This window comes from Sebastes fasciatus, chromosome 11, assembly GCF_043250625.1.
Source record: "Sebastes fasciatus isolate fSebFas1 chromosome 11, fSebFas1.pri, whole genome shotgun sequence".
Classification (NCBI taxonomy): Eukaryota; Metazoa; Chordata; class Actinopteri; order Perciformes; family Sebastidae; genus Sebastes; species Sebastes fasciatus.
In genome coordinates, this window is record NC_133805.1 from 23,601,090 (window position 1) to 23,617,280 (window position 16,191).

The 16,191-nt window shown below is 38.6% G+C and overlaps 1 protein-coding gene and 1 long non-coding RNA gene across 4 annotated transcripts in view; one reads left to right on the plus strand and one right to left on the minus strand.

Moving 5' to 3' along the window:
* pde1cb (phosphodiesterase 1C, calmodulin-dependent b) overlaps positions 1-14,415 on the minus strand; it is a 115,292-nt gene extending 100,877 nt beyond the window's left edge. The window contains exon 1 of one of the 3 annotated variants that reach the window (XM_074651675.1): positions 13,769-14,415. In XM_074651675.1, the coding sequence (XP_074507776.1) occupies positions 13,769-14,069 (301 nt within the window). In that variant the 5' untranslated portion in view covers positions 14,070-14,415. Of the gene's footprint in view, positions 1-443; positions 900-13,768 lie in introns of those variants that run through there. The other 2 variants (XM_074651676.1, XM_074651677.1) reach the window with 2 other exon arrangements.
* Positions 1-16,191, plus strand: part of LOC141777463 (uncharacterized) — a 234,776-nt gene that overhangs the window by 78,894 nt on the left and 139,691 nt on the right. The gene's annotated exons all lie outside the window — the stretch shown is intronic.

Genomic DNA, 16,191 nt, shown 5'->3' on the forward strand with positions numbered 1-16,191 from the left:
ATTAGAGGACACAGTTTCTCCACAGAGCACAGAACATCTTCACATCGCTCTATTTTCAACACTGTTTCAACACTCGCTCCTATGAGAGTTTTCACAAGCGCTCCAAGAAAAAAGAAAAACAAGGCAAGTGGCACATAAGTTCATCAACACTCTGGTTGTCAAGACAATAGAATGAATTGCTGGTGACGTCAGCAGCACACAGCTTTGGTCTGAAGCCCCCCCTTGTTTCCATGGTGTAGTTGCTTTACAGAGGCAAGCATCAACTTCAGCAGAATGGACTAACGTGGCGAGTTGTGCAGAGAGGCTGAAATGTGATGTGTTTAACGATGACTTGCACGCATGTATTCTGCTCCCGTCACACACACTTTCGTGCTTCTCGCTCACATGCAAACACACTTAACCTTTTCCTCCTGCTCTGCCTGCTCTACAATGTTTTTTCTTACCTATGGTGATGTTGAAGCCGTCAATGCTGAAGGTGGCACTCCGACCCTTCCTAAATCGATGCTTCTTGGAGTTAGCCTCCATCGCTTTGGCAACCTCCGGTCACCCTTGCGGCTTTTAATCTGTTTTAATGCCTCTTGTCAGTTGCACTGGCTTGTTTCAGTTTCGTTTAGGTAACTCTCCTCCTGGAGAGAAAAAAAGAAATCCTCCGACTCGCGCTGGAGGAGAACTGTCAAAGACTCACCACTTCTCGTTAAAGACACCGAGCTGGAGAATTTCTCTAAAGTCCCTCTCCACCCCCTTGCCTTTGTTGTACATGTCTTTTCTCTCTCCGTTTCTCACACCTCAACATGCTCATTTCAAGGAGCTTATGGCTCTTCATTTGTTTTTCTTCTCTCGATCTCCCTCCACCCCTCCCTCCACGCTTTCTCTCCTCGTCTCTCTTCCCCAAGAGGTACAGTAGGTGTGAGTGGTGGGTGGCGGTGGTAGTGGTGGTGGAGGTTGGGAGGAGAGGACATCTCTGGAGGTCTTTAAGTGAACGTGACTCCTCCTACTGTCAAGAATTTATAGCAAAAGCATTGGAAGCTCAGAGTTGGTATATGACACAGGCCTATTGTAGTCTATTCTAGTTTTGCTCACACACTCAAACGTACCAAAATTGACTCTAAAATCGTGTCGAGCCGCGACACTCCAAGGAGAGGAAAAGGTGGAAAGACAGATAGCGACAGAGCGATTATGTGTATTGAGTTAAAACCAGTCATTAAATCAATGCAACTGCTTTTCATTTTGCAGGAGTAACTGAGGCTCAGAGAGCTGAAGCCCATTAACTGGGTACATACTGTTCTTTTGAAAGAAAAAAATCAAGCTCTACATTACCTAGTCGAATAGTTACATTTAGAGCGCACACACTGCCTCCAATTTATTTATTTTTTCCTTTTAAGTGCCTGCTGATTACTGGAAACGACACTAGAGCAAGGACACCGCTTTCTTCATCATTTTGAGTGTTCTCGTGGAAAGAAAAATGAAAAAAAAACTACCTCTCCTTTACCCAATACACATTTCCTATCCACCTATGCACATAACACACACACCTGCACACACCAGATCAACAAAGGATAAATTTCTCCCCTTATTAGCACCATCTGACATTTAGCTATGGGATTTTTCCGTGTTTCATTTTCCCCCCTGATTATTGTCTCTGAGTGCTCTTTATGAAGGCTTGTTCTCACACATTCTTTTAAATTCAATAGATATAATAAAATAATAGAGTGCACACCAGTAAGAAGACATAATGTCTTTTAATTGTCATTTCATACTTAATTTATACTTAAGTGATCACTAATTACTGCTCACTCCAAACCTCTTTTTTTTAATGCAGAAACGCTCATAATTTAAGCTAATATTGGCCTATGATGTGTTCTTTGTGTTTGTTCTTTTCTTTTCCCTCTCTGTTCTTTCCTTGAGCCACTTTCTAATAACAGCCTCGACAAATTATCTAATTTACTTCAGGGGCATGTAATACAATCCAAGGAGTGACAACAAAGACAGGGGATTTAGAAGTATTAACATGTCCTCATTTCCTCATTTTCATAAACAGTTAATAAATCCTACATGATTTCTGTGTGGCAACACCGACTTCAAAAAATCTGCTACCACAATTGCACACTGAAGAGTGATCAAACATTGAGTGTTTAGTTTCAAAGGGTGTGTGTGTTCACCAGTTATTAAATGATACCGGATCCGTCAAACAAGGACATAGTCAAATAAGGACAAACAATATGGTACTATAGACAGTAATTAATGCATGCTTTCTAAGTGATGTAGCAGTTAAGGTGTCTGAGGAAAAGGAAATCGATCACAATCAGGAGATCTATCCAATTATACCCGAGCTGGTTTGAATAACTCAGTGCATTTCCAACGAAACACATTTTGCACTTGTGAGATAATTACACTCCATCTCATTTTGTTTGCGAGCTACAGTAGGAGCTCTTTGTCCTCTCCTTCTCCTGCCACCCTGCTCTCCACAGCCTCCAGTTCATACTCTATGTAGCAATTTGTGAGGATCCTAATTTTGCAACACTCTCGCTGTGCATCAAGTGCCCGCCTGTTCTAGGGGTAGCTTTTATGTTAATGAGGGCATGTGTGGGAATATAAAAAACTTTTTTCTACTTCCCTTTTGTCAGCAGACTACCAGCTAACCATTTGTTTAAAAGGCTCAAACTGGTTACAATATGCTTTAATTTGCTTTTACATTTAAAGATGAATAGCCAGTTGAGGCCACAGTTGTGTCAATATGATTAATGATATTATCATATTGCTTCACAGTCCTGGCTGCCGCCAATATTAAATTCACCCCTGAATAATGAGTCTAAAAAAATGTGTGCAATTAATTAAATAAGTAGAAAAGCTAAAAGCTAAAGGGCAAGATTTTCCAGAGTTTATTCCATGAGTGTAGGTGTCTGTCAAAGTGTATATAAATCATGGTCAAAGTTTGCTGCAGCGTATTCAAAGCTTCCCGTTTAATGCATTTGGGGTTACAGAAGTTAGAGAGGAGGTTACATAATACACTTAACTGAAGGAGTGTGCTTCTGCGTTCATGATGCTTTAGAAGGCTATATGGTGCTCCAGAGCTTTATGTATTATCCTATTAACTGTGGCAATGAAAGCTTTTCGAAAAAAAAAAATCTGTTACAAGCCTCAATAGGTGCTAATGTAAGGATGGTGGAGGCATTCAGCAGTAAGATATCAGGTAGCCCATGAGCTCTCCTCAAGTGCCACCATGAGGCCAAAATCTTCACCTGAACACAAGATATATCCCAATCTACTGGACAAAAAGGCCCCAAATGAATTGGAAACTCCCCAAAGACCAAAGACTTTCCATTTTGGATACCGTGTTGGATTTTTGTCTGGCCTCACCTATGGATCAAACTGTCAACTTTGCACACAAGGCATTAAAGAGTTAGATTTCCAAGAAGTTTACTGTGGATTTTCATCGTCCCCAGATAACTAACCCCTAATGCATATGGTGACCCTCTGACTTTTTTCTCGTTCTACAGGCATTTTTTAATTTATTTTTAGGGTAGAGGCACTTAACATTTTAGCCAAATGAATAGCAAAGTGGTATTAGGGCTGTCAATCAATTAAATTATTTAATAGCGATTAATCGCATGATTGTCCATAGTTCATTGTGATTAATCGCAAATTAATCGCATGTTTTTATCTGTTCAAAATGTACCTTAAAGGGAGGTTTGTCAAGTATTTAATACTCTTATCAACATAGGAGTGGATAAATATGCTTTATGCAAATGTACAATATCAGCTTGAACAAACAAAAGTCTTGCGAGATTTATTCACTACCACATAACAAGACTCGAATATCTCATATTTTGGCTTAAGCTTTCAGCAAAGTTACGGAATTACGGACAGCGCCACTCTGCCATTGCTGACCCAGTGTGGTCAAAGAGGGTACTGTATACAGTATCATAAAATCCTGTAATCAAGATTCAAGCTCTCTGCTGCCATCTTGCGTCTTTAGTTATCAAGTACAGCCCAGATACCTCCCCCCCTTTTACCGCCACGACATAACCCTGGTAACACGGCGGCAATTCTGTTAAATGAAAGGCGTCCCATCTGTATGTATATATTTATTATTGGATATCGATTAACAACACAAAACTATGACAAATATTGTCCAGAAACCCTCACACATACTGCATTTAGCATAACAAATATGAAATCATAACATGGCAAACTGCAGCCCAACAGGCAACAACAGCTGTCAGTGTGTCAGTGTGCTGACTTGACTATGACTTGCCCCAAACTGCATGTGATTCTCATGAAGTGGTCTGTAAAGGGGAGACTCGTGGGTATCCATAGAACCCATTTTTATTCACATATCTTAAGGTCAGAGGTCAAGGGACCCCTTTGAAAATGGCTGCGCCAGTTTTTCCTCGCCAAAATTTAGCGTACGGTTGGAGCGTTATTTAGCCTCCTTCACGATAAGCTAGTATGACATGGTTGACTTTAGGTTAGGAGACCGCTACAATCTAAAAATAGCAAGTTGCGTTAATGCGTTAAAGAAATGAATGCCGTTAAAAAGAAATTGTGTTAACTAATTATTATTGCGTTAACTTTGACTGCCCTAGTAAGTATAGAAAGTCCAGTGAGTAAGACCGGTGTTTGTACTTTCAAATATCGGCTTTATTTTACTGTTTTTACTGACCTAAGTCTCTACCGTGCTGGGTTGACGCGCCGAGTCATGTATGGAAAAACCCTACAAGATACGGGAACTTGGCTTGTATCTTGAGGAGTTGTAGCATTTATTCATTGGTGACAGCGTAAACTGTACCCGCTCTGCACTGCTACACTCACAGCTAGTTGACTTGACCGCAAACACCGACACTCGCTAACGTTAAGCACAAAACCTACGCACTGAGTTATTCCTTAAAGGAGTTCACTATTTGTAAAACACATTTTAGTTTAAAAAACAGCTTAAAAATATTGGGGGGCACACTCACGTGCACGATCATGGGATGTTGGCAAAACTTACAATTTCTATGTGAATCTCTCGTAGCAATTTCTTTTTTTTTTACTGTTTTAGATGTTTTAAACTTCAGTTGTTTTTAACAAACCGATGCTACAGTGGATTGCTGGCACAAGAACACACCTGCTGCTTTTTCTGTTACGTCCATTGAAGGTGAACTACCACTCAACCTTTGATCTGGCCATCAAACACCAGCAGGCCTTGACCAATAGATATGAATTAGTCGTGAAGATAAAGGGGAGGTGAGGGCCAATTTGGGGGATTAGAAATAGCCTCTTGCACCAAATTAAAGCGGCAGTAGGCAGTATATTTTTGGCATCATTGGGCAAAAATTCCATAATAACCTTTCAGCATATTGTAATTCAAGTGCTCTGAGAGACTTCTGCACCTCCTCATTGCTCTGTTCTCAGGCTTTAGAAAATCTAGTTTGTGACGGGAGATTTTGGTCAATCACAGGTCATTTCAGAGACAGCGTTCCTATTGGCTGTGATCCGGCTGGTGGGCGGTGCTTGGTATATCCTCAACTGTTCTCAACATGGCTGCCGGGTCACAAACTTTCTCATTTTACAGCTAAACAGTACACTACCGTTTGACCGTTTGATCGGACTTCGCAAGTGATTGACCGCTGGCTCATAGAGCTGGACGGCAGGCTCTAGCTCAGCTATGATTGGTTGATTTCCTCCAGTCTGTGAAATCCACTAGATGCCATTAGGAGCACCGGAGGACACCAGAGGACACAGAAGCACATGATTTTTTTCAGATTACCTGTCTCATGCACTACTGTCAGGATATATCTTTTATAAAAAAAATATTTTTTGTATCATATTTGCTCCATTTCTACTCACTGCAGCTTTAATCCCAAACAGTCCTGTTTGTATTTGTGAGTAAAGGTTCAAATTAGCATATTTAAATTATATGTTGTCTCTCAGATAAATATTATATATTATAAATGAAAATCACTACAATCACTTACCGGATTATAATCCTGCATTTTACTTATTTTCTGGACGCTGATAAACTGACATTTCACCGTCATTTTATTGTGTAATTCATTGAAACATGACATCAGTTTTGGGGCTTTTGGATTGTGTAATCTGTCCCAGTAGCACTTCACGAGTCAAGACAACAACTATGCAATCAGAGAGAAAAACAAGCTCATTAGAGGTCTCCCCTAGACTGTGGAACGACATGCACTTTGTCAGTCCCCACACCACTGTCACCACAGTGACACAGTCATGTAATTAAGACACACAGGGTGTCAGGGAGCTTTCGTTCTCCCCTGCTAAATACTCATTAGAGGCACCTTTAAGGGTAATGTAAGCCTGTGTTGAAAACCTGAGGGAAATGAGCTGACATAACAGAGAGCTCCATGAACTGTCATCCGAATCCTGCTGCACAGAGACCCCAGATGAAAACGTGTGTGTGTGTGAGAGGGGGGGGGGGGTTTGAACTATATAGTGCACACGTTTAGCTAATGATTTTTTGCACCAGCATGGTTCCGGATCAAAGAGGTAAAACCAGTTGGGTGAGTGTTGTGTCAGCAGGTCAAACAAATGTAAACCTTTTGATTAGAGAACCAGGCATCTTACTCACCCCAGACATCCTCCTCCCAACACACCAAAGCAACTAATAAGTGTTATTTGGACAGAGTCAGAAAACTACACCAATTCTGCTCTTTTCATGAAAATGTCACACGACCCAGCACACTGTGCAAATTATTGCACTAGTTAGAGAAGTTCTCATACACCAGAGCATAAACACTTGCCACAGGTGTTGATTGTAAAAACACCTATTTCAGTAAATTGGGTGCTCGGTTGCGAATCCTTTTTTTTTTGCATAATTAAAATACATATAAAAAGACCAGTCACTAAAAGAGCGTGCTCATGTTTTTGGTGAACTATGAACAGAACGTATCCGTTTGCAACTAATGAGCATGAACGTGAGCCTCGTTAACTTTCGGGACAGTTAACGATGCTCACGCACTGTGAGGCCGGCAGGGCAGAGCAATCAAAGGAGCAGAGACAGACATCAGCCGCTGTCTATTCCGTCTCCGCCTCCAAAGTCTCAAAAGTCAACTTGACAAGCGAGCGAGTGTTGGTCGCGAGAACGTAGGGAAGGTCGAGTTCACGCTCGTTACGGCATCTTGCTTGGTTTTTATGTACACAGGTTTTGTTTTTTTATTATCATATGCACAACAATTACAACGAAGCAGTCATTGGCTCGTGAATCTCAGGCTCCATTCAACAATGCTCCTTAAAGGTGCTAAATACGGGATTGGGAGCATTTCTATTGCCTCTCAATGGCTCTCAACATGGTGATAACAGTACTAACCAAGCCCCCAGGAAGAGCACCGGTTGTTGATCCCAATTTTCGTAGTGGCTAAACGGCGGCACTACAACTTCCGTGTCTGTCACATGATGCCATTGGGCCCAAAAAGACTTTTTCCCATAGACTTACATCAGAAAAGGGACGTCTGTAACTCAGCGGATATTTTTCTTTTAGGTGAATCAACTGTCCAGTATGAACACTTGAATAGCCCTTATTTAAAGCATTAGGTCCTAAAGTTGTAAAATGCACTAATAGCCAAATCCGGAGTTATTTCCCTTCCTCCATTCATGTGAATGAGACCCTCATTTAACATTACTGCCAAGCAGGCGAAATGTAGAGTGATATTGTGGTTTTAGCTGACGTGTGTCGCCTCACTGTGGTGAACAATGCTCGTTCATGTCTATGTAGAGCGAGCACAAGCGCGAGCACGAGCAACAGGACGCTGACTTTCGTTGACTTAACGGCCACAGGTGTCACTGTTAACAAGCAATTTCTGATTCTTACATAGAGTCCCTTTAAGGTTAGGAAAAGATTGTGAATATCACGAATGTCAAGACTAACTATGTGTAAAGTGCTACTGCATGAATACTGTATGTTCCTGATGCATGATTGATAGTTAATTCATAATGGATTCCTTAAGTTCATTCAATAAACAAATATGCAATGAATGAATAAATAATGTATTAATGTAAAGTTGAAATTTAGATGTGATGTAACAGGTACAAAATTAAAAATAGTACATGGTTTGTGTTTTACATTCTGTCCCAGAACTAACGTTCTCAGTTGTGGTTTCCACTACGACTGAATTTGTTGAGGGACTGTATACAATCCAACGTGAGCAGAGGAGCGGATGCCTCTCACAGGGCTTTGCTATATGTATTCAAAATTATAATTATTGACGTCTGAAGCCAAAGCACAGTCAAAGAGACTTTCGAAGGACTTTCATGGACTCTAGAACCTCTTTTCATGACAAGCGGCTAACAAGGTATTTTGTTCTACATTTGTATTTTGTAGGGCTGCCACTAATGATTATTTTAATTGTTGATCGATTGATTTCGAGTTGTTTGGTCTATAAAATGCCAGACAATGGTGACAAATATCAATCAGTGTTTCATAAAGCCCAAGATGACGTCTTCAAATGTCTTGTTTTGTCCAAAACTCAAAGATATTCAATTTACTGTCATAGAGGAGTAAGGAAACCAGAAAATATTCACATTTAAGAAGCTGGAATTTAAATGAAAAATTACTCAATCCTATTAATCAACTATCAAAATAGCTAGCAATCAATTTAATAGTTGGCAACTAATCACTTAATCATTGCAGCTCTAATATTTTGTACTATGCTCATTTGTAGTTCTCACGGCGCGACTAAGTGGTGGATGTCAGTCATGTCTCCTCTCTTCCTTCACCTGCATCCTTTCCTTGCTCTATAGGTCCTCCTCCTATAGGCAGAGACGAACGGATGATATGTGAAGATGAAGGAATAGATGGAACACATCTTTGCCATATGGGGCACACATGCTGGATCCAGTGTCATTTTAAATTGATATCAATAACTTATGACATGTGTCACAGCTGCATCAAATGTCACTGTGTTTGTAGTGGATTATTCTGTATTGTTTTGTCGTCTCACAGCTCGCTTTTGGTTATTGGTTCTGATAAAGTAAAGTGCTTTTGTATTAACATGAAAGAAGAAACTATTTTCATTCATTTTCTTACCGTTTTGTAAATAATGAAGCATTTTGTTCATTCATATTTAAAAAATTGATGTGCAATGCCCCACTGATTCCTACATACACACCAAACACTATTTATCAAGGACTTTATGAATAAAGATCATTCAAACTTTGATTGAATTTGCAACTGCATTTTACACACTGAAATGTTTAGTCAGCTCTAAACCACATTACAGCCATTGATCAACAGACTTTTGTTTAAAGCTTGTTGTATTATTAACGCATTAATCTTTCATCTATTTGTGTTGCCTCTATACTGTATAATGTTTTTACCGTCCAAACAGATCAACTGTAGCATCCAATTACAAAACAGATTTCCAGGCAATAGGCCAGCTGATACCTCTTAATATATTAATAAAGCATGCATCATTAGATACAGCAGCAGTAGTAGTGGTATACATTAGTCTGTCATTCCAAAAACACTATTACATTAGCCACGATATGAACGCATTTATGAAGGGTGCTCACACATTTCCTTCAGTGCCTGATGCGAATTGTGATAAAGTGGGTGAGAGAAACACCATTTGTCCCCATTTTCAACATTGAAACATGTCATACTAATTTAACCATGCTTTTTTATTCTTTATTTAGCCATTATTCCATCACCTGTAACTTGCAGACACATTTTTTTGAACACGTGTATAGCATGGTGACACTGTAAATAAAACACCTTTTTTTCATAACTGGACAAAGTTTCCTGAGTCTGCCTCCCAAAATTTGCCAAGCCACTTTGGTCAGGCTTTCTAACACGAATATATACATGCTGCCTTCATTTGATACTCATTAAAATTTTCTGAAGATTAATAACAACACAACTTTACTCCAAATGTGCTATCTATTAAAACACCATTCAGTATGACTAGTGTACACTATTAGAGCAACTCCAGCTCCTTGTACGCCACGGGAACCTGTCTGAATATGACCCAGTTCTTGTGCCAGTAATCTAATCAACAGCAGGGTAATTGCTGCTCTTCAACATCCCTATTATTATACAATCCCTCCAGTAGGTTATATTTACACCTGACTGTAAGACATTTCCCATAAAGCTCCTGCTACACTGGTCATGTATTGTGGGTAGCTGAAACAGCCTTTAAAAGATGACCCATCCATCTTAATTGAATTGGGTGTGTGGTGTTAGATAAGAGCCATGGTCTAAAGTTGTTAGAGCTGATCTTTAAACTTCACAATGAAGCAGTAGTTGAGATCTCAACACCGCTGGGACTATCTAACACTGAGGGAACCCGACCAGATAAGCAGATCGGGAGGTAGGCGTCTGTGTTTTGTTCCTCAGGAGGACGCAGATGAGTGTAGAGTCAGCTGAGAGTCAGGGAGGACACTCCTCAACCCACATGAGCATCATTGGGGACCGGGGAGGAAACTCAACAGGAGTCTACACTGTCATATGGTCATGGAAACGCCACAGTACAGATGGTATTTTAGGAGTCAGCCAGGGAGAATAATTTTCCTCTGGGACAGATATGCAGGGAGTTGGAACTAGAGGTGGCAGCAGTGGAGACAGCTGGAGATAAACAGGATGAACTGAAGGAAACACTGACTAACACAAAAATAAAACGTGTAAAAACCAACATTAAATACGTTTAAGGAATAAAAATGTTGCATTTTATAACAATAGTTAAAGGGTACACAGATACTGGTAGTGTACACAGATTGGCAACTGCTGGAAAAAAAACTGTACCACGTATCTCGCATAAAAAATGTATCATGTTAATCCGTCTCCACTTGCCTTAAAAAAAGTCTAAATGTGGTTAAACATTGGTAATGCAATTAAATGATATATGATTCTCTTTACAAATATGTTAGTACCATAACCAGCACCTAAAAACCAGACAACTCATGCTGATTCAGTAAACCTTTGTACCATTTATTTCCAATAAATAAAACATAACACACCTCTGCAATACTGCAGTTTCATGTGTGAATTTGTTAAAGTTAATAGGACTGTAATTTGGTTTATTTCCGTCTGCCTCACACATCAGAGAGATGCTTTGGTAGTGGAGATATGTTGCATTGAGGCTGGTCATCAAAGAGCTCTGCACTCATTCAGTGAATGCCTTTTTTTTCCAGTAGCATATTCACAGTAATCCTCTGAAGTGACCAGTTGCTCTCATCTACAGATAGATCCATGAACTGAACCACGGAGATGTGCGGCATAAAGAAACACAACAGCTGTATTTGAGGCCAGGATGAGAATAATAGAAAATGTTCTTAACAATTTAGCAAGCTAGTAAGTGGGTTACATAATGCAGGAAATGCAAAGGCGTAAAGACAGAGGAAAAACATGAGGCCGTTGGGAATATCAACATTTTCCTCAGACATATAAAATTAAGAAGAATTACAATATACAACTAAAATTACAATATATTCACTTATTATGTACCAAAAAAATAACTACGATGGCCTCCGCCATTTCTGACAAGGTCAACAAACACGTCACAACTCGTGAACTCGGAGCTTTCAGAAACTTTCCACTTACGAGGTTATGAATACCACAAGAGGGGGGCGTTCATATGGACTCTTCTCGTGAACACGACCCCATTTGAAGGCAATATATGACCTTCAGTTGGTGATTATTTCAAACAAGTACAAAGACAAACATAAGTGAACTGCATGAGTACACTGCATGTCAGTGGTGTACAGTAACTAAGTACTCAAGTACAGTAGTTAAGTACACTTTTAGATACTTTACTTAAAGTATACTTGCAGGACAGAAGTGTTCGCAACAAGATGTAAAGTAAAAAAGTAAAACCACCCATTAGGCAGCAAAATGCCCGCTGTCAGTTTAATGGTTTATAAGCTGATCTATAAAGCATTAGTAAATTATTTAATAAATATTAAAATAACCATTAGTTATCACTCCTTTATTAAGGGTGCCTTATTAGAAAGTGGCAATGTAAACTTTTGAATGTAAGACTTACTGTTGCATATTCCTTGTTAAACAAAAAAATTACATTTCTGCCAAAACTCGGTTTGATTCTATAAAGCAGCGATTTTGACAGGTCACAGTGGGAAGAGCGCAGGTGTAATCAATAACACTAATAACAGCTGCATCCAGGGTTGGAAAGTAGCACCAGCCACCAGCCAAATGCTGGTAAAATATGCAAGTGGCTGCTAGATTTGCTTCACTCACCAGCCAAAAACAACAATGGTAATCTATTGAGTGGCAGCCAGGTGGACAAAATGGTTAATTTCCAACACTGCCTGCATGCCACTAGCATCCTGAAGGTCCTGCTACTGTACATGCTGGTTCACTAGAATGGTTTACTGGGATCGTTAATGTTATTGGTTCCACCTGTGCTTTTTCTGGCACATGTCTGCTATTTGGACTCATAATAGTGGGTAAAGTGCAGGTGTAGCTAAAAACACTAATGATGGCTCTGTTTTATTTAAGTGTCCCAGTGAGAGTGACAGTCAATCAGCATGCACAATACCTGGAGCCTGAAATCAAAGCAGCTAAATTGGAATTCAGCCATCATCATATCTTTATATTATTTACACCTGTGCTTATTCCTACTGTGACATGTCCAAATATCTGCTGTGAAAAAGGTCTATTGGTGGTGGAAGAAGTATTCAAAGTATTTACTTGTAAAAGTAGCAACTATAAAAATGCACTCCATTACAAGTAAAAGTATTGCAATAAAAATGTGGACCTACTTTAAGTAAAAGTACTCATTATGTCAGTGTTATATATTGTTGAAATACTGAATCATCATAATTAATGTATTAATTTGTACTTTTTATGCTGTAGTTTCTTCAGGTGGAGCTTTATACTGTTGGGTAGTTTAATATAGAACAATGCATCATCTTTTATAAACTGATCATGTGTTTTGTATGAAAACTTGATCTGAAATGTAGAAAAGTAGATAGATAGATAGATAGATAGATAGATAGATAGATAGATAGATAGATAGATAGATAGATAGATAGATAGTAACTTTATTGATCCAGAGGGAAATTCAAGTTTCCAGCATCACAGTTCCATAGTGCAACACATGTTAGTAAAAAGGCAGTAAAAAAGTTAGTAGTGCAAAGTAGAAAGTAAAAATATACCAGATATAAAAATACAAGGAGATGAAGAAAACTGTTAAAACTGAATATAGTGCAGAGTAACAGCTGTGATACACCACTATTAAAAAAGTGAATATAGTGCAGAAGAGACTGTTAAAAATGAGTAGTGCAGGGTAACTCCAGTAGCTTAGTCTATGAAAGTGCACTGTATGCATTATGATCTGTCCTGCAGACCGAGAAGAAGTATATAGTAGCATGGAATAGAAATATTGAAGTACAAGTACCTCAAAAGTGCATACTTGTGTTTTATTATTATTATTATACACTATTTGATTGTTTTTTTATTATTATTATTATTATTATTATTATTATTATTATTATTATTATACATTATTTGATTGTTTTTTTATTATTATTATTATCATACACTATTTGATTGGGTTCTTTATTATTATTATTATTATTATTATTATTATTATTCACTATTTGATTGTGGGGGTTTTATTATTATTATTATTATTATTATTATTATTATTATTGTTATTATTATACACTATTTGATTGGTTTTATTATTATTATTATTATTATTATTATTGTAAACTACTTGATCGGGGTTTTTTTTTGCAACAAATGCTCATTAAAGCAACAGGTGTGTAACTTCTAGGCTACCTACTCAGTACCTGTTGAACTCACCGCTTTGTTGACCTTCAGGACTCTTCATCCTGACCATGGTGTGTTTGTCTCCGTCGGAGTCCTCCTGTCTGCTCAGCACCTCGGACAGCGCCTGCCGGGAGCTCTGCAGTCCGGTCTGTCCGGAGCCGGAGCTGGGGACGTTGAACCGGGCGCTCTTCTTCCTGCCGGCCCGGTCCCGGTCCCGGTCCGACTCCGGAGCAGAGTGGCTCCTCTCCGGGTCATGGTTCTCCGGCTCTGAGCCCACTTTCACCAGCGCGTTTCTGGTCCGTGTTAGAGCAGAAGTCACCGAGCCCATCACCATAGAAACGTTAACAAAACCTGCTGCTCAAAACCTGTTGAAACTTGACTCCATTTTTGTTTTTTACTCGCCAAAACCCAACTGACAAACGCGTCTTCCTCCGGTCAGTGTCTCCTCCGCAGACAGACGCGTCACATGGAGAAAGAAAGTTGCTCAGCAGACTAACACACCAATCTCTCTCTCTCTCTCGGGGCAAACCGGCGAAAACAAGCGACATTAATTAACCTGACACGTATCCGGATTATTTAAATGAGCAGACATCTAACTGCGCGGACTTAAAGAAGAACTATAACGTTGTTTATGATCATCAACAAATACCTGTAGACTTTCTATTTGTTCAAATCACGTTTTTAACGTATCTGGGATCAATTATCGCGAGATTTGGGGTCTGGGGTCAAATACATGGTAAATTAAAATGTGATTTTATTAGGGAGCTTCTGGCTACTTCTCACAAGCCTGCTGTAAATGAGCCACCACTGAAGGTAGTTCAGTTGACATTAACCACCGACAGATGGCAGTCAATACAATTTTATCGACAAAAAAAGGATATCTCTATTTTGTACTGATTCTGACTAAAGCATCTCTTATTTTCCATATTGCCACAGTAGATCTCATTTGGCAGCATCAATGATCTTGATTTCATTTTTGAATATATTTGTATCTCTCTCTCTCTCTCTCTATATATATATATATATATATACAGTATATATATATATATATATACAGTATATATATATATATATATACAGTATATATATATATATATATATAAACTGTAAAAACAAAGTTCGGAAACTTGTGTTTGGTCGATTATTTCTCTGTTGTTACAATGCTAATTGGCATTGTATTTTACATCGTTGGAAAGCCTGTTAATTTACCTTGACAATGATGTCCAACTTGTAAGGATCATGCATTAGTGGGATGAGCAACACAGCTGATCATGTGGGGAGCGCCCAAGAAAAATTTGCCAAAATGCTCTGCCTGTTCAAATATATATATATATTTGTATATACATTTGAACAAGTGGCCTGTGACCTCTTAAGGATCATCATTTTGTAATGATAAAATGTGATTGTTGTTAAGCTTATTAGACTTAATTTGTATCTGTTTATACTTTCAGATCCTCCATTAAGTAAGTGTAGCAGTGCAACAATGAAAAATAACTCATTTATTAAATAATAAATGTGATTTTAAAAAGCTTCTTGCTACTTCTCGTAGCGTAGCCTGCTTTAAATGACCCACCACTGAAGGTAGTTCAATTAACGTTAACCACCGACAGATGGAAGTCAAATAACCTGATAATTTTATCGACAAACCAAGGATATCCTTATTTTGTACTGATTCTCACTAATGCATCTCTTATTTTCCATATTGCCACAGGAGATCTCATTTGGCAGCATCAATGATCTTGATATTATTTTTTTGAACAAGTGGTCTGTGACCTCTAAAGGATCATCATTTTGTAATGATTAAATGTGATTTTGTTAAGCTTATTAGACTTAATTTGTATCCGTTTATACTTAAAGAACTGACAATAACCTGATATTTTCAGGTGGAATTTCATTCATTCATTCTCACTGTGCAATATCATTTTCCACTTGTGCAATTTTGTTAATAGTCTGCTTATTGTCAATACTGTATATACTGCTCTTATTTTTATACATTCTTCTATTTAAATGGTTCATATGTTGTTACACTTTGTTTACCTCTTTTTTACTGTGTTAGCTGATGCATCTTGTTTTTTACACTATCCCCTTTGCTGCTGTACACTGCAAATTCCCCCACTGCGGGACTAATAAAGGAATATCTTATCTTATCTTATCTTTCAGATCCTCTATTAAGTAAGTGTAGCAATGCAACAATGGAAACATAACTGTTACAGAGTCCTGCATTCAAAATCTTATTTAAATAAAAGTACAGCAGTGTTATCTGCAAAATGCACATAAAGCATCAAAAGTTAAAGTGCTCATTATGCCGCAGAATGGCATATTGTTGTATTACTATTTGATGTGTGACAAGTACTGTAAACTGGTCGAAGTTGAGCTAATTTTAACAACTTTATATGTATAGGTTCTGTTGTTGGGTAGTTAAATCTATCACAACACATCATTGTTTATGAACCAAT